This window comes from Delphinus delphis, chromosome 5 (genome assembly GCF_949987515.2).
Source record: "Delphinus delphis chromosome 5, mDelDel1.2, whole genome shotgun sequence".
NCBI lineage: Eukaryota > Metazoa > Chordata > Mammalia > Artiodactyla > Delphinidae > Delphinus > Delphinus delphis.
Genome location: NC_082687.1, coordinates 105,815,886 through 105,840,200, shown reverse-complemented (window position 1 = coordinate 105,840,200; position 24,315 = coordinate 105,815,886). Strand labels below are relative to the sequence as shown.

The 24,315-nt window shown below is 37.3% G+C and overlaps 1 protein-coding gene across 1 annotated transcript in view; it reads right to left on the bottom strand.

The window, feature by feature from the left end:
- Positions 1-5,899: 5,899 nt before the first annotated feature.
- The window catches only part of GSTCD (glutathione S-transferase C-terminal domain containing), a 131,374-nt gene continuing 112,958 nt past the window's right edge, over positions 5,900-24,315 (bottom strand). Inside the window, exons 9-12 of the mRNA XM_060012843.1 lie at positions 16,967-17,100; positions 14,784-14,814; positions 11,850-11,919; positions 5,900-8,577 (exon numbers count right to left, since the gene is read on the bottom strand). Of these exons, the coding sequence (XP_059868826.1) occupies positions 8,441-8,577; positions 11,850-11,919; positions 14,784-14,814; positions 16,967-17,100 (372 nt within the window). The 3' untranslated portion in view covers positions 5,900-8,440. The remainder of the gene's footprint in view (positions 8,578-11,849; positions 11,920-14,783; positions 14,815-16,966; positions 17,101-24,315) is intronic.

The window sequence follows — 24,315 nt, the reverse complement described above, 5'->3', positions numbered from 1 at the left end:
CTCCCGCTCCTTTCCACTGACATAAGCACCTGAGATGCCTTTTAAATGTAGCACAAAGAATGTGGTTAAAAGAGAATTTCCTTGAGGTGAGATATGGAAAATATACTAAAGATTTATGGAGAAATAAGCTAAAATCTGCTGGGGGTTTCTTCAAAAATCAGATTGACTTTAGTCTGTCGGGAAATTTGGGTGCTCAATTTACTAAAGGTGTTGAAATTCATGTTTTGCTACATCAATTATTTCTAGTTGTGTAATTCTGGGAATAACGTGAAGATGTTCTCTTATGGGGAGATTGGGGAGGGAATTGAGCTGTATTAATTTATATGCATTGTTTCCTCTCTCCCCATGACCTTCTTTCACTTCCCCAAATACACACACAGATGCTTTCCCAAAGTAACTATCTGCTCTCAATTCAGCAGCAAACGTGCCTCCAAGTACTCAGTTAAAAATCCAATTAAAGAGTATCATTGTCATCCCTCCATTGTGGAAGTTCTAAACTCAAAATATAATAAAGGAAGAACAGTCGCCATTTACCTAGGAATGTACTTATGTATTTTTAGTCTCATTAAATTCAAAGTAAACTGTGGGATGATCTATGAAGGATCTAATAGAAATAATAGACAGGTTTGAAACAAAGAAATGAGTCAGATGATCATTTAAAATTTGCAGTGAAAGTAAATTTGGTTATACAGAAAAGTCACCTTTATTACTATTATATATAGTCAATGCCTAGTTGGTTATGTGTATAGACCATGGTCTTAACTGTGTATGGTAAATTTTTACCCTTATGCTGTGTTTCCTTGCCTATCCAAGAAGTTCTAGCTCACTTAATTACTGAGAACTTCGTAAGGGATAAGGTTGTCGTTCTCAACAAAATATGTGGTGTATTCCAAAATTATACTGGGATATCTATTATTTTCAGATAATTGAGCGAGCTCTTCTGTGCAAAGGAGGAAGCATCATACAAGGAAAGTAGTCTGTGAGACTCCCAGGCTGTGCATACGGTCCCCTTCTGACTGAAAGGCAGGCAGATGGTGAGAATTGATCAGTAACTGAGCCCAGTCATCAGACATGTGAAGAGCAAGCATCTCTTTTCTCACTGAAGCAGCCCCACTGACCGAGAAATGCCCTCTCCCTACAGATTACACATTCCATGGTTTTCTTTCTTTAATGGTCGTTCAGTAACACTCATTTAACAGATATTTACTAATCACTTCGAGTGAGCCCTGCTCTATGCTGGGACAGGTTTATAACGGTAAACATCCAACTGACATTTGTTGAGAAACTTTTCTTCTCACTTTAGCTTAAGCATATTCCCTTTTGCCTTTTCCTCCTTGAACAGCGAAAATAATTTACCAGTAGTTTCTGCATAAAAGCTATTCAGATGACATAGGCAATAACTGTCACTGCTTATTCTTCTTTACACTGGATTTGCTAAATGTGTTTGAAGAACAATAAACAAAATAAAAACAACATAAACCCAAACAATAAGAAAAGCCCACACGCCTGATGCTTGGATGTATGTCTACAGATGGGAAAGGAAAACCTCATATGCATTTTCACCCCATATGGAAGGTGTTAAATATATAGTATTCATTTTATAAACATTCACTGAGTTCCTACTATGTGCCTGACACTGGACTAAGTACTGAAAGTATAATGGTAGATAAAACAGACTGCTTGGAGCTTAAATTCTATGGAGGGACAAATAATAAATGTACACAGAGGTATTGTGGGGAGATAGCAAGTAACCGGGAGAGGCCACTTTAGTTAGGCAGAAAGCTTCCTTCTAGAAGGTGACAGCAGCTAACACAGTATCTGACTCACATTACGGAAACGTTCAGGATGCTTTAGATCAGTCATCCAGTAAATATTCTCCTCTGTTTGCTGTTGAACTTTGTTTTCTTGCTCGATTATACATGTCGTTATTCAGGTCAGATAAACTAGACCTACAAGCAAACAAACAAATACAAATGAACAAAACCTGGCTTCTTTAGAGAGCTATGAAAAAGGAATCCTGCAAAAGCAAATAATGATTCTTTTATTGTAAATATTGAAAAAAGATTCTAATATTTGGCTAATTCTTTCGGGCAGCACATTGAATTCTGTTACATTTTTGCTTCCTTTAGATCAGTTATAATGTTATTTGGGGTCACGGATCCTTTTGAGAATCTAATTAAGACTATGGCCCCTCTCTCTAGGAAAATGCATGTCTATTTGAACCATAGGGTACAATTTCAGGAGAGAGACATTCTCTGTCTCAGGTCACAAACCCTTGAAATTATTACCAAACATGAAACTTACTTGCTAGATGTCAAAATGTCTTATAAAGCTGCAATAATTTAGTGAGTATGATTCTGGTACAAGAATTCAATAGAAAAGAATAAAAGTGAAGAAAGTCCAGTGCATACTTAGTATTTTAAAGGCATCTGGAATCAATGGAAAAAGTTAGATTTTTATAATAGTATGGTGAAAAGTAGCTAATAACACGAAAACAAATATTAGATTTCTACCTCAAACCACCCACCGAAAGGAATTCTTACTGAGTAAACGATTTAAATGTAAAAACTAAAATTATTAAAGAATTAGAATACCAAAAATATAGGTGAGTATTTTTTTATCACTGGGTGGGAAAAATCTTTCTAAGCAGAGATCACAAGAAAAAGAGTGACACATATGATAAAATGTGTATTTTAAATTTTATAACAGCAAAACAAAAACAGACACAACACCTTCCCCCATAAAGGCCAATTTAAATTGTAATGTAATTAACAAAAGTCTTTAACCCATAAATAAACCTTTAGTGTAAATCAACTATACTCCAATAAAAATTTTAAAAATAAAACAACTGAGAAATATATATATATATATTTTAAAAACCCTTTACTAATCCTTATATAAAAAATGAAAGTACCAGATGAAAAACGAGCCAGAAATATGTACACAATACTTGACCTCAAAGCAAGAGGTCAATATACGTTGATTAAATGAACAAATTGATGAATTGGCAGAATGTAAATGGCCAATAAACATATGAAAAATATGCAATTATATGAATAATTTCAAGAATGAATATCAAAACAAAATAGGATTTTTGACCATCAAATTGGCCAAGATTAAAACAAAATTCTGATAATGCCTGTGTTGGTTAAGAGTACAGGGATATAAACAATCGTACATTCCTAGGCATGTAAACTCATACCTTCCTGAAGGAATATTTGGCATTATAGATCAAGCACTTTAACACAGGAGGCAGAATTTGCAAATTTGAGACTCCATTTAGTAGAAGTTTCTCCAACCTTCTATAACAATAAAAACAACCCCTTTGAGCATCTTCTGGAAAATTCCTTTCTGAAAGTAAGTATGAAAAGTCCACAGAGCAATGTCAGAAAAGCCTGTGGCACATACATGCCTTTTCTCTCTTTGATGGACCCAGTAAAATGCCCTACACCAAGGCAATAGCATTCAGAATCTGTTTCTAAACTGGAAGATACAATGGCCTTTTCTTTCTGTTTTCTTCTTCCTTCTTTTCCTTTTCTTCTCCTTCTCCTTCAACTATATTGTTGGTGGTACATTATTGTTTGCAATTATCTGCAACCCGCCTCCCCCCACGCCCCCCACCAAGGTTATATACACATCCCCACCCTGTTAAACTCAGGAGTGGCTATGTAATTGGCTTTTGTCAACAAAATAAGGGAAGTGCAGTATAACGGATCTGAGCAGAATCTTTAGTAGCCAGCTGATAGTTTGCCAAGCCTATTTTTCCTTTGCCATGAGACAAGCTACGTTCCTAGTAGAGGCTGCCTGGTCAGATGTGAAGATAATGTAGAATCAGCGCTAACGTGGATATGTAGTGTGAGCAAAAAATACATCTTTCTTGTGTAGAACTTCAAAAGGTACAGGGACTTAGTTAGTATAGGCTGTTTCAGCCGATCCTAAGAGGATTGTTGAGGAGCTTGAATTTGAATATTATCTCTGCCATTCACTGGTTAAGTTCAAATCTCCGTCTGCTCTTACTATGAAACGTTGGCCTTAGTTCTGTAAAATGGGATTACTAATGGTGTCTAGCTTTTAGGGTCATTACGAGGATTAAATAACTTAAAAAAAAGAATAAATAAGTTATTATTTGTAAAGAATAGTACGTAGCAAATACTAAATACAGTATTAGTGTTTGTTAAATAAATTCGTGTGTGTGTGTGTGTGTGTGTGCGTGCGCACGTGTGCAGAACAAAGTCTAGGAAGGAATACAACACAGTATTAAGTTACTTTAAAATGTTTCCTCTTTTTGTTTAGCCACATCTAGTTTTTCCTCAATAGGCATGTATTTCTGGTGTAATCTAAAAACCTATTCAAAGACTCCTAACTACTTTGCATTGAGAGGCTGTTTTCAAAAATTTGTACTTTAAACAAAATGTATGCCTTATTACAATTCCATGACTTCCACAGGAACATAGCTCTAATTATACTATGAAAGTCAATAGAAAAACAGGTGTCAGTATGTGGAAGTTCTATTAACAGCAATTTTCTGGAACCACAGAGCTGGCAACACTTGTAGCCAAAATCTTGAGAATGAGGTAAAATATTTAACTGTTGTTATGCACATTTTACTTTGCATGTATGCTCTGAAAATATTTTGTTTTCTAATATGAAATTTGTCTCCTTAAATAAGATAAAGTTGTCCCCTGCTTCTTTGGGCCAGGCTCAAAAGTCAATGAACGATAAGCTCTGGCTTCTAATATTACAACCATGGGGGAGACAAATCATTGAGGAGCAGCGCTGCTTTTGATGGACAAGGGTAGGGGTGAGACCAGGTCACTTTCTGGGATTGTTGTCACTGCAACAACCTTGCTGCCTGTATCCAACCCCTTTTATTTGCTCTGGCTGAGAAGCAGCCTTGGCAAGGATTTACTCAGAAAAAATCAAGAGCAATTGTTAATACCCATGTCTAGGACTGGCCACAGCCATCACAGCTGAAGAAGTCCATGCCTGAGAACAAGGGTGGGAGAACAGTGGGATCACTTCCTTTTTTATTCTCCATACTCATCATATGGGCTTTTATTTTTGTGGGTGGGGAAGGGGTGCTTTGAGTCACTTGGGGAGGATGGAGAAGACTCCTCTGGATGGTGCACATTCTATAATAGGTACCTAACTCCAGGGAAGTTAGGAAAGGCGTCCCTCAGGAGGTTGAGTTTAAGAACAGAAGGCTGAATGAGATGATGTTAGTGGGACGGGTAAAAGAGGCTATTCTGGGTAGTGGGAACAGTATGCAAAAACTCAAGGTAACAGCCTCAGAACTATCAAAGAATAATAAATAAAACATCTACACTGAAAATTATAAAATATTGCTGAGATTAATTAAAGGAGATCTAAATGCATGGAAAGGTACATTATGTTCATGGGTTGTTAGACTCAATATTGTTAATGTGTCCATTTTCCCTAAACTGACCTAAAGATTCCAGGCAATACCAAAAATCTCAGCAGCCTTTTTGTTTTTAAAAGAAACTGACAAGCCAATTAAAAAATTTATATGGAAAAACAATGGATTTAGCACAGCCAAAATAATCTGCAAAATAAAAAGTGAAATTGGAAGACAAACTACCTAATTTCAAGACTTACTATAAAGCTCCAATAATCAAACAGATGAATGGAACAGACCAGAGAATTCAGAAATAGACTCATACATATACATCTATCGTTTTTCAACTGAGAATTCAGTTGAAAGTCAATTCAATGAGGAAAGTTTTTTAAACAAATGGCACTGAAACAACTGTATATTCCTCAAAACTTACCTCTATGAGTGAATATTGATTTGAGATGAATCATAGACCTAAATGTAAAAAGCTAGAATCATAACGTTTCTATAAGAACATAGGAAGAATTTTTATAATCTTAGGGTAGGTAAAGATTTATTAGAGAGGACACAGAAAATATTAAGCATAAAAGACAAATATAAATTAGGCTTATTAAAAATTGAAACATTCATTATAAAAATGAGTAAGCAAGCCACAGACTGGGAAAAATAGTCTCAATACATTTATATGACAATGGACTCATATCCAGAATATATAATCAACAATAAAAAATACCCCAAATTACCTAATTTTAAAAATGAGCAAAAGACTTTAGTAGACACTTTATAAATGATGCTTAACATAGTAGTTATCAGAGAAATGAAAATTAAAACCACAATGAGATACCATTTCACATCCACCAGAATGGTAAAAATTTAAAAAACTGACAACATCAAATGTTGGTGAGGATGTAGAGAACCAGACCCTTTATACATTGCTGGTGGGAATATAAAATGGTACAACAACTTTGGAAAATTGTTTGGCAACTGACATTCATTTCTTCAATGACCCAGCAATTCTACTACTGGGTATTTATCCAAGAGAAATGAAAATATATGTCTACAAAAAGACTTGTACAAGCACATTCATAGACCTTATTCTTAATATCCTCAAAGTGAAAACAATCCAAATAAATACCAGTAGGAGAATGGATAAACACATTTTGATATAATGAAATACTACTTAAGAATAAGAAGAGAGCATTGATACACACAATGAAGTGGATATTTCTCAAAAAATACCATGTTGAGCAAAAGAAGCCCGACACAAAAGACTACATACTAAATGACTTCATTTATGTGAAGGATAAAAATAGGCAAAACAAATGTAGGGTGATAGAAATCAGAGAGTGGTTGCCTTTGGGGTGGGGGAAATTGAACTGAAAGCACATGAGAAAATTTTCTAGACTGACAGAAATATTCTATATCTTATTTCTGGTGGTGCTTGCATGAGTATATATGGTTGTCAAAACTTCTCAAACTGAACACTTAAAATCTGCTATTTTGGGCTTCCCTGGTGGCGCAGTGGTTGAGAGTCCGCCTGCCGATGCAGGGGACATGGGTTCGTGCACCGGTCCGGGAAGATCCCACATGCCGCGGAGCGGCTGGGCCCGTGAGCCATGGCCGCTGAGCCTGCGCGTCCGGAGCCTGTTGCTCCGCAACGGGAGAGGCCACAACAGTGAGAGGCCCACGTACCGCAAAAGAAAAAAAAAAAAATCTGCTATTTTATTGGCTGTAAATTTTTCCTCAATTGAAAAAGCCCTGGATAAAAGAGCATGGTGTGTTTATACGTGCAAATGACTAAGATACTCAGGGCTGATGGTTAATTCTTTTAATTTTATCCCAGAAAGCAAGAGTTCAAACCCCCATACCCTTTATAAATTATTCCTGTATTTTAATCCACAGTGACGAAAGAGTTATTTATTAAAGCCCTTTCTCCTCATGATATGTGTCATACGGGGGGTTGAAAACATCAAAATCGATGAAATAAATCTCAGCTCAAGTGGAATAACCCAGGACATGTAAAAAATAATTAGCAGCATGTGAGAAAAGACCTGCCATCTGGTTTTAAAAACTTTGGCTGGTGGAATAAGGACAATTTGGGTGGAGAGAACTACTCAAATAAGCTTCCATACTCAACTCCTTCCACCTCCTTCCACCAAAAAAAAAAAAAAAAAGATTGGTATCTGAAAAACAAATCCTGTGACCATACATTATATTATGATGTAAAGAACTTAACTAATTCATGAACCTTTCTCTTGTACATGATTTACTTCTACAGGCAAGGCACTGTGTCTGTTGCAACTCATCTTTGTATCCTTAGACGAATCTAGGTCAGGATCTTGAAAATAATGGATCTGTAACAATTATTTATTGACTTGAATTAATAAATCAATGTATTTACTGATTAGTTAGAATTTAAGTCCAAATTACATGTTCCTGTAATGGGAAGTTTACTGAAATTATTTAAAATCTTCATATAAAATGTTTGAACCAGCAATGATCTTATTTGGTAATTTATGAGAAATATGTTTAAGAGGAGTATATGAAATGATATATAAGTCTAACTCACCCCGGCTTAAAAATATAAGCACACTGTAACTATCTGACTAGATTTTTGAAAAAATTATTTAAAAACTACAATTGTTAAAAATATAAAAAACAAACAAACAAACAAACCCCACTGAGTCTAGTTTTGGTCTCCACTTGAATCTCTAAATGGTTTTAAGGCTGCAAGTACATTCTTTTGAACTGAACCCCACACTGGCAAGATCAGAAAAGCTGTGAACTGAGAAAGAAATCGTTATTCCAGTAATGGAAACTCCTCTCATGAGTATCACTCTGCTGGCAGCTGAGACTTCTGGGGATTCTCACTATGAAAACCAGCAGTCCTTTAATCACAATTACAAGAGCATTTGTGATGCTTTGCAGGCAGCCTTCCTCCAAGACTTTCCTGCTGTGTTCTTCCCTGAGCACAATAGGTTCAAGATGGCTAATGCTGTTTCCTAGTTATGCCAAGACCCTCCTGAATGCCACTGGGCTTTCATCACAGAGACGGATGGCAAAACATCAAACGTGGAATATCTCATTCTAAATGGGGACTCCCACAATCATGTTATTTTTGGGAGAGCAGCTCTCTGGCTCCATGGACATCACTTGAATGGAGTAGCCACGTTCTTCTGCAGCTCTTGCTCGATCCAGATCCACCAGGAACATGCACTGTTTTCCTGAAATACAGTAAAATGGTAACATGAGACACCCTTCAGCTAACAGTGCAGCTTCAATTTGTTTAAGGGACTCTCTACAATGACAAAATCTACGAGTACTATGCAAAATGATGTTTGCCCCCAAGTCCTGTTCCGTCTCTTTCAATTTAATTCTTGATCAGTACGGACAGAAGACAATTACAAATATAGGACATTTCACAGATTTGTTTCTGCTAGTAATTTAAAGAATGTTAACCTTTTAAAATGTATTTATATATAAATCTCAAATAAAAACTACAGATTCCATTTCCCACTTTGGTTAAAAATCCATTTTAACACCTTTCCTTTTCCTTTCATGCCCTATGAAAATACATTATCTGCAATATTGTAAAAAAAAAAAAAATCTGTCTTTAAGAATGTCTAAAATAACATCCAGACAAAGGGATACCCGAAAGACATATTACATTTTGCACATGGAGTTTTTAGGACAATGAAGAAATAACAGAAAAATATTTGAGAAAATTCTCAACTGTGTGCTGATTATTTCAGGTGGATGTGTAATGTTGAGTGTAATATAATCTTAATTTAATAGAGCTCCTGTACCCTTATGAAATAGCGGTAATTCAATTTTCTTTCTAATATTGGAAAACAAAAGAGGAAACTTGACTGGCAAGCAAAGCAGTTATTTTGTGCCCTTTGGCAAATGCAAACTTCTAATTCAACGTAGCTAAGGAAAAAAAACTGATTTGGGGTTGAATATATTCAAAGCTAAGGTTTACTTTTACACTTTCAATTTCTTTAAATTCAATATATAAACGTTTTCATCTTCTTGGAAAAAGGTTACTGACTATGCAGAACTTCATTCGTTCCATTTTTTCCTCAATAATTACAATAATTCCTATACATTATTTTAAAATGATTTATTTGAATGACAGCAGAAATTGCTAAGCTAAAACAGCTTTAAAAGTAAAGACGTAACTGAAATAGAAAAGTTCTTCTGTGGAAGACAGATGAATCCTCCCACAAAAACAGTGGAAGGTGAAATCAGTAGGTAAGAAATTGACAACGAAAGATTCAGATTTAAAATATGTTGTATGGGCTTCCCTGGTGGCGCCGTGGTTGAGAGTCCGCCTGCCGATGCAGGGGACGTGGGTTCGTGCCCCGGTCCGGGAAGATCCCACATGCCGCGGAGCGGCTGGGCCCGTGAGCCATGGCCGCTGAGCCTGCGCGTCCGGAGCCGGTGCTCCGCACGGGAGAGGCCACAACTGTGAGAGGCCCGTGTACCGCAAAAAATAAATAAATAAATAAAATATGTTGTACATTTCCCCTAAAAGGCCCCATGCCAAAAAGGATGAACTGCGATAGAAACGATATAAAAAGAGATGTCTAGGATTCTATTTAGGCTAAATGGCCCCCTCGTCATCAACAGCTGCATGGCTGACATTCTTTTTTTCCTTAAAATACTGTTCCTCCTTTAAGACATCTGTAAATGCTCCCCCCTCCACCCCACCTACCTTTCAATTTAAAATGAAACATTCTCTGTCAGAATGGGATGCTCTACATTCCTTCAGTACCCATTTTGGGTTTACACTGCAGCTCATTTACCCTTGGCTTTGACCCCAGTCCAGTTAATTTTTCCTTTTGCATTACATAGAAGAGTCTCATGTTTTTACATGTTGAAGAAGTGTCTTCACAACTGAAAGTCAGTTGTTGGTAGTCTACCTTTCGGGGTCTGGGAAGCTTCCTAAAATGTTCACAGAACAAAAGTATGGTTCAAAGAATAGATGTAGACATTTCATGGGGTCTGTGACTTTGAACCTGACTTTCCCTCCCTTCATGCGGCGATCTTGCCAAATGGTCCTCCTCCTCCACTCTAGCAATTTCCCTCCCAGCCACTCCTTCTGGTTTGATGCCTAAACATCAACATATACACCCCCATCCATCACACCAATTATGCCTTCATTGACTCTAGTGGAGCTGTAGCAAATGTAACTTGATACACATACATACACACACACACACACACACACACACACACACACACACGTAAATTACACCTCTCTCTCTATATAGATTCAACTGTGCATTCAACTACTCAAAATGTTGGGAATGGGAAAAAGAGGAGGAAGAGGGAAAGAGAATGAAAGAGGTTGCATGCAGGAAAGAGCAAGCTTCTTCCATATGTTTATGCTCCAGGGTGTAGAAAAAGAAGGAAATCACTTGTTCCTTCAGACTCACGTCTCAAATGCCTCTCCAACTGTGATTATCTTGCTATGCTGACCTTGAGTTTACAGTTTAAAGATAACTATTTCTCATGCAACATGGTCCCTGAATGCAAGCTAATTACTACACCTGGTGCTGAGCCAAAGAAACAGCAATCTGTTTTCTGCTATATCATGATGGTCTCCAATGCAGGGCTTTTCTGAATAATTTTTAAGATTAGTTTTGACTTTATTTAATCATGTTAAGCCCTAATTTTGGAACCTAACCTTCCAGTGATGTGACTCTATCACTGGGGGTCACTGCAAAAATGGAGCTTTATGTCTGGAATCAAATAATTAGGGTTTACAGTATGGCTTCACCATCCACCAGCTGAAGGATCCTGGGCAAGCTCTCCCATCCATAAAATGTAAACAACAGCACATACTCCATAATTATTTTTATAAGAATTTATTGAGATCATGGGTGGAGGACATTTAGCTCAGAGCTTAAACGTGCAATAGCTGTTAGCTGTTATTATCCTTCCAAATGTGATCACTTTTTCTAAAGCAAAGTCTTGGATAAATTCATTACTTAAACTTAAAATGCTATTTTTCTTCCAAGTTAGGTAATGTTTAATAATACAAATGTCAAATAAATTGGTCTATGATTAATAATATACGAGTATACTTTTTTCTGAAAAGAAAACATCATCATCCTTGTTTATACATTTTGTAATATATCAATTTTGGCATGCATAGCTGATTTTTCCATCTTTAATATTTTCTTCTATGGCTTTTGATAGATTCTTCAGTTTGTTTGTGACAATAAGATTTAACATAATAATTCTACTCAATGTACAAACACTGAAAATACATTGGAAAGTATTAATGTTGACAAAAATGGGACAAAATATTGTTATAGTTAGAGCCCTTTTCAAGATAGATTTTTTTTTCTGGGAAAAACAAACTTTAGTGTCTTGTTGATAAATGGACAAAATAGAGGTTCCCCATTTTCCCGTATAGAGTTGGTCCATTGATTCCTAGGCATCTTGTATGTAATCTACTCAACAGCTGCTCTGTGAAAACACATACCTATGAGCCTTCGTTGGGGTGGAAGCTGGACAGCTGTCTGATCTGCAAATCTGCATAGAATCATGTGTTCCTAAAAGAAAAAGCAATGGACTGTAGCTTTACTTTAATCTGCTTCAAAATTAAAAAACAAAAAACGAACTCCTTTTTCTGGAACTCTACATTGTTTAATTGCATAAAGTGCTGCACAAATAGTATTTTTGAAAGAAGCACATTTTCAGAAAATGGTACTCAATAACTTTTTCTCCCTTCAAGTAGACTGTTCTTCAGATACAGTTCTTAAGAACAGATGCATGGAAGGGCCTCAGGGCTCTTTACCCAGCTGCTTTTAGCCAAAATATGCTTACAATTTTGTGGTTATAATGTGTTAAACTAAAAGACCTAAAAGTCACTTATATTTTCCTTTGAATAAAATTTGAGTCTCAGGAACATGGCTCCAAGAAGACATTCTAAGTGGCTTTGCCTCTACTACGTGAAGGAAAGGAAGTACTATAGAAGATCACTACTGTGGCCTCTGCAGTTCTCCCACATCCCCAGCAGGGTGCTGGCTCCTCTTCTGCTTGGCTGGACCCTTCCATTCCCTCCATCCCTTCAGAGGAGAGAAGGCTGGCCCACTCCCTCCTCCCACTCCAGAAGGCTGCAGGAGGTGCATTATTTGTGCTTTAAGACAGACTATAAAGGGGACTGGAGAGAATGGGAGGGAGATTATTGCTTCTGCTTAACAATTTTAGGAAAGATTAATTTAATGAAAAGAACAAGCCTTTAAAGGGACAGAGAGGTGATGAGTCTGCACTGCACTCTTATATCTATCTGCAAGTAGCCCAAGGTGAGTGATTACTCAGAGTTGAGATGACTGCACTGCTCCCGTGACAACTGTTCATTCAAAACAGCTGTAGTTTCCAAGTGTGTAAATGATCTCACCTGTCAGCTTAGCAAACAGTGTTGAACTCAGATCAATCATTTGTCTCCTTGGTCTTTTGTACATTCAATTTGAGGCCTACATCTTTTAAAAAGGTTATCATGATTACCTTATTAAATAAGTGATTTGCAGTGTTGGTTCTTTTTGAAGGGTTATTTTTGTCTCAACTTTTAAATAAGTTTATTCTGATTACCTTATTAAGTAAGTGATTGTGTGATGTTGGTTCTTTTAGAAGGGTTACTTTTGTCTCAACTCTAAAAAAAAAAAAACTTCTTTAATGGCCACTATAAAATTTAGTGGCAATGGGTAGGATACTAATAAAATGATTCAAATGAGTAAGATTTACTAAGCTCCTATGAACTGGCATAAAGAGACTGAAGAATTTAGAATTATATAATTTGAAGAAAAGCATGCTCTTTATCCTCATGTTTGTAAATTAAGGTTCACTTTAAGTAAAGGTAATGTCAAGGCAATCACAACCTCAGATGAGGTTTGTTTCCCTTGTCCTGATAAGTCTCATCATATTTTATTGGAATTATTTGTGTATGTGTTCTCCCCAGTAGAAGTTAAATTCTGAAAGGGGAAGGCACATAGTAAGTACTCAGTAAAGGCTTGCTGCCTAAACTGAACTATGGAGAAAAATACTTCCAAGGTGACTCTCAAGATATCCGGGCACTAGGTTCATTTAGTTCTGCCTGCCAGTCCACCCACCATGGTTAAGAAATACTGAGATACCATCTTGCAATAGCATCCGAGAGGTTAAGACTTCTCTGTAGAGCATTTACACCTAAGACACTCGAAGGGCGGGTAGCCAAGCAGCTCTGGGGGTGTGGGAGAAAGAGGAGATAAAGATGAACTGAGGTACTAGGGAGTTTTATGCTCTCTGAAAGAGCCTGGGTGTCCCATCTCTCCCAACTCTAGAAAGTTTACATTTTTTCCCCAGCCAGTGAGGCTGTGGCAGCCTACCTCCTCACTGCCCTAGGTTTTTCCCATATACCCTCTTAAGAGTTTGCTTTACCTAGCATCACTCAAGTACGGATTAAAAACAAAGGTCTAGTTTTTGGTTTTTGTTTATTTATTTTTTGCTCAGACTGGTGACTCAAAACTATGTAATGTTCTGACTACCGCTGGAAGACAATTCTCTGTGGGTCTCAAAACTATGTAATGTTCTGACTACCGCTGGAAGACAATTCTCTGTGGGTCTCTTGTGTTTCTTCACATCTTATAAGCAGAGGCACTGTCTTTGTTCCAGACCAGGGGCTGGCAACCCAAATCTAGCCTATGAACTGTTTTTGTATGGCTTGAAAGTTAAGAATGGCTTTTACATTTTTAAAGGGTTGTAAACCAATAAAAACAATGACAAGGACAATGTAGAGTATGTGGGAGATTTGCAAGTGGCTAGCAAAGCCTAAACTATTTATTATCTTACCTTTTACAGAAAAATTCACCTCTGTTCCAGATTATCTTTACAAAGACATTTGTATAGTGAACGGCCTTGGAAGCTATACAGTGTCTCCCTCTAGAGAAAAGGGGAGGCATGCTTACTTAAAGACTACATCGTAAAACATTTGAGTTTCCTAAACTCAGGTTTCCTCCCCTATAATGCAACTCACTGTATATATGTAGGTGTCCGCTAGCCCTGTTTGTGCTGCCCTGTGGGAACTGGGCCTCAGAGAGTCAGTGTAAAAATGATGATAGTCTGGCTACTCCTACTGCTGTGAGCAATTCTATCCTTTGTCTCTGACTCAGGAGTTTCCTATCTTCTGCCAGCATCCATGAAACTGTGGCAGGCTAACTTGTTAGCTGGTGAGTCGGGTAAACTCTTGGACCTTTCACAAATCTTGTCAACTACTTGAAGATTAATCTTGATTTGCCAACAAGAAAAAATATCTGTATTAGATGTTCATGAGTAATTCAAGTATAACTATAGATTATACACTCCATTACAAATTTGAGAGGGAAAATAAAGAAGCAATGAAAAGTATGTGAGGAAAACATCTAGATCTTTTTAAAGTTACCTTGTATGATAAAGTTTTCTTGAATTGTTCACTGAAATAGAAAAGAGAAAAGAATTACTCATTTTAAATACCAAAGATTAAGAGTAGAAATAGTCTTGAAATTAAATTATAAACAAAAATATGTATTTTATCTGAGGAGTATATAATACTGTCCTGAACTAAAAACTATGCCAGTTTGAAATATCTTTATAAAAAGACAAAAGTATACCATCGGTATGTAATGAATTTTAAAGAATTTCTTTCAAAGATTGTTTACACTAGTAGAGAAGTATAACTTTTTTCTCTTCCCCACATGGGTGCACACAGATTCAGGCACTTTAAAAATGTAGGTTTTATTGTTATTCAGGTGCGGTGAGGCCAACAAATCAGGAGAGGACTGCCACTGCAAAGAAAGTTTGTTATTCAGAGTTCCCAAGAAGAGGGGGCAAGCCATGTCATACAGGGTCACATGGGGAAGCACCCGGTTGATCAGGAGGCAGAGACAATGGGGTAAAACACGGTCAATAGCCTTTATTACGTATTCCAGGAATGGCAGGGCAGAGTGATCAAGCTTAGGACTGGCCGGTTGGAACAATGTCAGTAGGTTCTGAAGCATAGGGGCTATCCTTAGTTGTCTGGCACCTGGCCCTAGGGTGATGAGGGCAAAGGGCTAGTGACCTGGGAGTTGTCCTCTAATGACAAAGGGGGCAAATATCAGTAAATCTACAGAGATGTGAAAAAGTTGACAGTCCCTAAATTGAGGCTTTAAAAATCAGTTAAGTGAGATTGCAGGCTGAACAACTCAAATTACCATTCTTAAGAATCTTTATAGTGCTAGACTTACAAATTTCTTGATGGGTTTAAACTACACATTTTATCTGTATAGATTTAGAATAAAATAAAGTTTCAAGTATTGAATAACCCTCAAATTATATTTTATTTTTTGCTTTTCCATAGATCCTTTGTTCTTCTCTCAACAGTTGCAAATTATAGGAAACAACAAAATAATGAAATAAAGAAAAAGAAGGCTATTATTTTTACTTTAAATTACTTAGAAGCTCTTAAGTACAAATTCAAATGGAAATTTCGAAGGTTTCTAAAAAGCAATGATGAAAATGATCAAGAAGTCTTTTTTGATACATGATAGGACAGACTTTCCAAAACTAGCATATTTAATCTCTCCTATAATTAAAATGATCAGCTGGATTCTCCGTAACTATAAGTCAGAGTGAAATGTCATAAACACCAAGAATGGCCCTCCACTAGGTTTAGTTAAAGTGGTGAGAATTAAAATGTCTCCCTTTTCTATGTGGGATAAGGAGGACTGTAAAAATGGCCATTGAGCTTGCAGGTTAACCACCACCACTCGCGGGCAGAATTTAAAACTACTACTGTTACTACTACTGTTACTACTACTGTTACTAGTTAATAACAGCTCACATTTATGGAGTGCTTACTCTGTGCCACTTCTAAGTGATTAACATATATATCATTCAATTCTCATAAAAACCTTGGGGTAGTTACTATTATAATCCCCCTTTTGTAGATGAGCAAATGTAGGCAAAAAGAGTTTGAGTAGATTGCCTGAGGTGAAACAATTTACAAAAGCATGAGGAGCTGGACTTCCCTGGTAGCGCAGTGGTTGAGAGTCTGCCTGCCGATGCAGGGGACACGGGTTCGTACCCCGGTCCGGGAAGATCCCACATGCCGCGGAGTGGCTGGGTCCGTGAGCCATGGCCGCTGAGCCTGCGCGTCCGGAGCCTGTGCTCCGCAGCAGGAGAGGCCACAACAGTAAGAGGCCCGCGTACCGCAAAAAAAAAAAAAGCATGAGAAGTCAATACTTGCATCCAGGTGGAATACTTCCAGGTCCTAAGCACTTAACCACTACACTCTACTGCCTCTCACAGGTGATGATTTCCATTTAGAAGTACACAGAGAAGTGCTGAAGCTGGCAGACTTCCAGTCAGCTGACTCCTGGATACACTCGCTTCTAAATTTCAGCAAGAGCTGGATTTAGGAGAAAAAAATCAAGGGCAGACATGGAGGAGATCCTCTCTTCCTTATACAGCTTATAAACAATACTTGCCATTGTGGAAAAGGAAATGAGCTCAAAACTGAAACCTCCTTGCAACTTTATACCAAATGAGTTTTGTGTACCAATTTAATACTCATATTGGTGCCTTTGGCAGAATACAAGATTTCACCTTTTTGGAAAATTAAACTTTGAAGTGTTCTGAATGAAACCATAACAGCAAGGGCACGTGACAAAGGAAGCTCGTGTTTTGATGCACTGCTCAATCACCATGTCTGTTGCCACTCCACAAGCATGCAACGCCACCTGGAAAACAAAACCAGACCTCAGCACTAAGTTCTTTTTTAACTAAGAGTGCTACTTTGTGCCATTTAAAAAAAAAAGCAAAAACCTTTTGTGAGGACTGTTCCTTAAGAGGTTTCAAGTTACCAGAATATTATTTCATAGTAGTTTAAATAGTTCTCATTTGGACATACCAAAGGACTAATTAGCTATTCATATTAATTAAGAAAATTAAGCAAGAGGTTGCAAGATTACAAATGGAACATTTGTAATGAAGCACAGGATTCATTCAATGGAAAATCTGATGTCATGTTAAATACGGAGAATTCAATATGTATGCATGTCTAAACTAATGCTCTTGCTGATTGAAAATTCAGTTCAGCTGTAGCATTGCGGAAAGAACTCTACATTGGACTCAGAATTTCTAGTCCAGAACTGCAATTGGCTGTGTGATCCTGGGCTGCTTAAAATTGAACTTCTTTGGGCCTCAGTCTCCTCAACCATAAACTATGGTTAATAATACTGACAATGCTGTTGCAAAGATTTAATAGAAGTGTATGTGAAAACAGTATTTCAAATGCTGTCTGAATAGACTCTAATCAGTGTTGTCTAAAACTGATCAAATCATATTTATGTAGCACCTGTTCATATTCATATAATTACAATTCTTAACATTGAATGATGAACTGTATGAAATATTTTTAATGGCTTTATTTAAAAAGGAAAAACATTACGGATTGAAGTCATGATTAGCACATCAATAATTCATGAAAAGAAAAATAACTTTAAAATGATTTTAAAACATGTTTTTGGAACAAATCTCTTAAATATATCTATACTGTTTTACAATCTAAAGTAGACAATTGTGAAAATTATTAGGCTAAATAAGGAAAACTAGAAACCTGAAAGAAAATCAGATGTAGGGATCTTGAAAGATGAAGCATTTTGTCAGAAAAATGCTCAGATCTCCATTTCATTCTGAACAGAGGCAAATTGTATTGGATAATAATTGTTCTTTCTAGACATAAATCTCTCAACTTCAGGGTAAGGAGGCACTTTTAGGGTAAAGACAAAGAGATTTTCTGGAAATTTCTGGATGTTAAGTATAAGTCAGATTCCCCATTTGAACTGGAAAACCAAAAACAAAGTTGTACTGAGAAGAGGAAAGCAAGCTCTCTGCTCGCAACCCTGTTCCTGAATTCTCCCCTCCTACCAGGCGTCCATCACCTCCATAGAAGTCAACAATCCCTATGGTTGCTGTCAACCTCCCTTCCTGCCCCACCGTGAAAAAAGAGCCTAGGCAGGCTGCCGTCCAGTGAAGGCAGCACCAACTACTGGAGAATTAAAGAATCTTGGTTTCTCATCTGCCCCTTTATTTAACCAGCTTTGCAGGGTAAAAATCGGGTTAGTTCTTATTTTCGTGAGTAGCTGGAGAAAACCTCATAGTGAAAATTATAGATGCATTTTTCCCTGGAGGGAGAGAGAAGAGATCCAACACTCACCTAGTGCCCTTTACGTGTTGGCAGCTATGCTGGGTGACGGTGTGCAGATCCTTATGTGCTCACCACAACCCTGAAAGATTTTTTTATCTCCATCTGAGAAGCGAGGAAACTAAAGCTCGGGGAAATGAAGAATATGCTCACAACATAGCAGCTCCTGAAGGGTGGGATCCTGATCCAGAACCTGACCTCAGTGTTAATCACATCAGGCTGCTTCCCCATGAAACTCTCTTAAAGAAAAGTTTCGACAATTTATTTTTATAAATCTCCCTTTACTTAGGTTCACATTCCTTTTGCTACATGCTAAAGAGTGAGTTTATTTCCCTCACTTAAACAAAACAACTAATTCTAAGAACTATTTACATGATGGATTTTATTAGGTCTAAAAGGTTTTATTGCATCACTTGCTCCTAATTTCCATGCCATCAAACGCAGGTCAGAAAAAAACAGGCAAATAGGGCTTCCCTGGTGGCCCAATGGTTGAGAGTCCGCCTGCCGATGCAGGGGACACGGGTTCGTGCCCCGGTCCGGGAAGATCCCACATGCTGCGGATCGGCTGGACCCGTGAGCCATGGCCGCTGAGCCTGCGCGTCCGGAGCCTGTGCTCCGCAACGGGAGAGGCCACAACAGTGAGAGGCCCGCATACCGAAAAACAAACAAAAAACAGGCAAATAATGATATAGATCAATGGAACCATATGAATACAAAAATTTAACATGCAACAAAGGTGGCACTTCAAACCACTGGGGACAAGATGGACTTTTTAATAAGTGACGTTGGGTTAACCTGATAGCTCTATAAAAAATAAAATTAGATCCTTTCCTCTCACCACACATAAATTTCAAATGGGTTAGAGATCTAACATGCAAAAACAAATTAATAGATAAAAAGACATAAGTAAATTTCTCCATAACCTAGGGGAGTGGGAAATAATTTCCTAACTATGTCTGAAAGTCCACATATAATAAGGGGTAAGGTTAATAAGTACATCAAAGTAAAAATGAAAAAAAAAAACCTTTCAAATGACAAAACCCAAAAATTATATGTAAAAAGACAAATGATAAAGAGAGAAAAAGATTTGCAATTTATAGCACAAAAGGTTAATATACTTAATATATAACAAGCTTTTAAATATAAAGAAAAAGCCTAATAATCTCATAGTAAAATGGGTAAAAGATTTGGACAGTTCATGAACAATAGTATGCAAATAGGCCATAAACCAAAGTTGTTCAATACTGTTCAAAATAAGAGAAATAATTATTGAAATTATACTAAGATAATTATCTAATGATCACCTATTACTGTGGCAAAAATCCTAAAATTTGATAACAGTCTATCAGCCAGACTGTAAGGAAACAGATACCATCATATATTGCTGGTGGGAATACAAAAATGTCACAACCCTTTGGAGGAAGAACTTAGCAATATTCAGCAAAATTATGTGTAATTCGTGCTTTAACTTGTAATAAAATCTATCCAGTGGACACACTGACAAACATATAAAAAGATTTATTCACTGAAGTAATATTTGAAATAACAACAAAATGGAAACAAGCCAATTTCCCACTGACAGAGCACTGGTAGAATAAATGTAATGGAGTACTCTGCAGCTATAAAAAGGAATGAAGAATATACATGGCTATGGAAGATGCTATTGCATAAAAAATAACGTTTAAAAATTCTCAAAACTATTTTCAGTAATCATTGTTACTGTTTGTTGTTTTAGAACTCTAATGTGCATATTATGGGATAAAACAAGAAACATGCTATGTCATTAGGAAACAGAATTTTTTATAGCATAGAAGAAAATATAAGAGATAGACAAGTGAGGTTAGGTTAAAATCCCACAGTGCTGAATTCAAGTTGGAAGTATCAGTACGAACCCATGAAGATTTTGTTTAATAAATAAATAAATAAATAAAAGGTATTGCCTAGTTCAGATGACTGAAAAGCCTAGAAACAAAGACCAAACCAGTAGCAATGACCATCCCGAGTACCTACACTGTGGTAAATAATAGCATCTGCTCTTAAAAGAATTTTGAGCTCCATGGAGACATAGCTGATGTCAGACATGAGGCAGGAAATATACAAGATGAGCTGGAACGGCTTGTTATACTGAAAGCATGGATGCTATTAGATACCATTGAAGCCTTGTCAAAAACACTCAGGAGCCAATGGGAATATCTAAGCATCAATGAGAACTGTAACATCAGTGGACTGAAGTATTTCAAATATTAAATTGGCAAGTCAATAATAATTATACCAAAAAAAAAAAGCCTAACTGGTCACATCTGGCATATAACCAATTCACTTTGAAAACTGGAAAATACAGAAAAATAATAAAGTTTTCTCTGGCCTTTCCTATGTGAACTGTACCTCAGTGTAACCAAATAGTTGATAAAGGAAAGTAAATGAGGCAGAATATTAAAATAGAAGACTGTCAGCAATTTGCAATCCTTATTGAAATAATGAGCTGGGGCAATGACCATGAACGCTGCTCACATTATACAAGAGACAACCAGACATGGGTCTACTGATAGAACACACCACCACCTGTGATGTAGTCTTATCCCAAAAGTGAACCTGGATCTGATTATGTCTCTACAATCTAGACCTAAGTAGCAATCTCTAGGCAATACAGGGAACAGGGTAGTACGTGAAACAAAACCAGGGGGATGAAATCAGCAAAATCCACACTGCGGGAAACTCTAAAGGACAAATGACATGGTTATGTGAACAAATAAATTGCAAAAAAAAGAGACAGGGATGGTATGGTAGGCAGAATGATCTCCTAAAGATGTTCACATCCTAATACCTGGAATCCGTCAACATGGCAAGAAATTTTTGCAGATGTAATTAAGATTAAAGACCTTAAAATAACAAGATTATTTTGGATTACATGGGTGGGCTCAATCTAATTATGTGAGGACTTAAAAGTAAAGAACTTTTGGGCTTCCCTGGTGGCCCAGTGGTTGAGAATCTGCCTGCTAATGCAGGGGACACGGGTTCGAGCCCTGGTCTGGGAGGATCTCACATGCCGTGGAGCAACTAGGCCCGTGAGCCACAACTACTGAGCCTGCGCGTCTGGAGCCTGTGCTCCGCAACAAGAGAGGCGATAGTGAGAGGCCCGTGCACCGCCATGAAGAGTGGCCCCCACTTGCCACAACTAGAGAAAGCCCTCGCACAGAAACGAAGACCCAACACAGCAAAAATAAATAAATTAATTAATGAACTCCTACCCCCAACATCTTAAAAAAAAAAAAAAACTTTCTCAGGCAGGAAACAAGAGATGAAATAGAAAGAAAAGTCAGAGAGAAGGACTTGACCCACCATTGCTGGCTTTCATGGTGAAGGAGGCCATGAGACAGGGAGTGTGGGTAGCTGTAGAACCTGAGAACGACTCCCGTCTGACTCAGCAAGGGAACAGGAACCTTAGTCTTATAACTGTGTGGAGCTGAATTCTACCAACAACTTGAACACTCCTGGGACCACTCCCTCAGAGACTTCAGATAAGAGCCGAACCAAGTCAACAGCTGATTTTGACCTAATGACACCTGGTGCAGACAAACTAGTTGAGTCCACCTGGATTTCTGACCTACAGAAATAATATAAGTTATTTTAAGATAACATTTGTTATATGTTGAGATAATATATGTTATTTTTAAGCTGCCAAATTTGTGGTAATTTGCTACAGCAGAAATAGAAAATGAATGCAGATGAAAACCTATAGATATTAAGCCTTAAGATTCACATCAACCATTTCCATCTTTGTATCTTATTTCAATCCTTAGTAAAATAAATACATGAAAAAAAAAATCATGAGACAAGTGGCGTGGAGAGCTTCTGCAGCAACATGAAGTTGAGTGATTTTGTTGAGGAATTTGTTATTCTTTCTTATTGATCATTAAAGGTCTATAATTATTAATAGTTCTAGAAACGGCACAATTCATTGATTCATTAATCAGTTCATTCATTAATTCACTCAGCAATCACTGGGCATTTCCTATATATCAGTATTATGGTAGTGGCTTGGAATACAAAGGTCAAAACTATGATCCCTTTCTGATGCTCTGTCAACAGTGACAACTTAATCCAAATCACGTAATACATTAATTAACTCAAGTGCAAATTGCATAGGTTTAGGCAACTCACAAAGTTCTGGTTATTTCATGTGCTAACATGTGTGACTCACAGGGGATACAAAGAATAAAACACTACACATCAACAGCATCCAAGTAGTACCCAAACCTGTATTATACAAGACAGAATGCATTAAGTGCCATTAAAAAAGTACAAATAGAAACATCAAAGGAGGGAGTGGGATATCCAGATGGGGAAAAATCAGGGATGGTGAACTGGAGGAGGTGGTGTTTGAGGAGGGCCTTGTAGGATAGAAAGGAATTCCAAAAGCAAAGGAGCAAGAAGCACAGCAGCAAACAGCAGAAAGCACGTTCCTGAAGCATGGAGTGACACTGATAATAATGCTAATAATAATAATATAGAGTTAACATTCCTGAGTAATGCTAAGTGCTTATTCTAACTGCTTTACATGGATTTACTTGTTTAATGCACAACCCTATGAAGTAGGTACTATATATATTTATTTATTTTTTCTACCTATTTTATTGTGGTAGAAAAACAGAGAACATAAAATTTACCATCTTAACCATTGTAAGTGTACAGCCCAATAGTGTTAAGTATATTCACATCATTGTGAAACAGACCTTCAGAATGTTTTCATCTTGCAAAACTGAAACTCTATACCCGTTGAACAACAACTTCCCTTTTCTCCCTCCCTCCCTCCAGCCCCTGGTAACCACTATTCTACTTTCTGTTTCTATGCATGTGACCACCTTAGATACTTCATATAATGGAATCATACAGTATTTGGCTTTTTGTGACTGGCTTATTTCATTTGGTATAATGTCCTTAAGTCTCATCCATGTTGTAGCATTTGATAGGACTTCTTAATAATATTCCATTGTATACACTCATCCCTTCATATCTGCAGGTCTCACATCTGCAGATCAGTCAACCTCGAACTGAAGATATTAAAAAAAAATTCCGGAAAGTTCCCCAAATGCAAAACTTCAATTTGCCATGCACCAGCCACTATTTACATAGCATTTACATTGTACCTACAACTATTTACATAACATTTACATTCTATTAGGTATTATAAGTAATCTAGAGACTATTTAAGGTATCAATATATGAAAGAATGTGTGTAGGTTATATGCAGATGCTATGCCATTTTTTATAAGGGACTTGAGCATCCTCGGACTTTGGTATATGAGGGGGTCCTGAAACCAATCCCCCATGGATACCAAGGGACACCTGTATATATATGTACCACATTTTGTTTACCTATTCATCCATCCATGGACATTTGGGTTGCTTCCACCTCAGCTATTGCGAACACTGCTGCTATGAACATGGATGTACAAATATCTTAAAGTAGGTACTGTTTTAAGATGAGGAAATTGAAGCCCAGAGAGGTCAAGTAACTTGTTCCAGGTGACACAACAAATTAAGGATCCCAACTCAGACAGTTTGGAGTCTTCCAGCCTAGCTAACTACTCTATGCAAATACAGTAGTCCCCCCTTAGCCACAGGGGATATGTTCTAAGACCCCCAGTGGATGCCTGAAACCAGGGATAGTACCGAACTCTATAAATACTGTTGACCCTTAACCAATGCGGAGTTTAGGGGCTTTGACCTCTCCCCCAAATCCCCTACC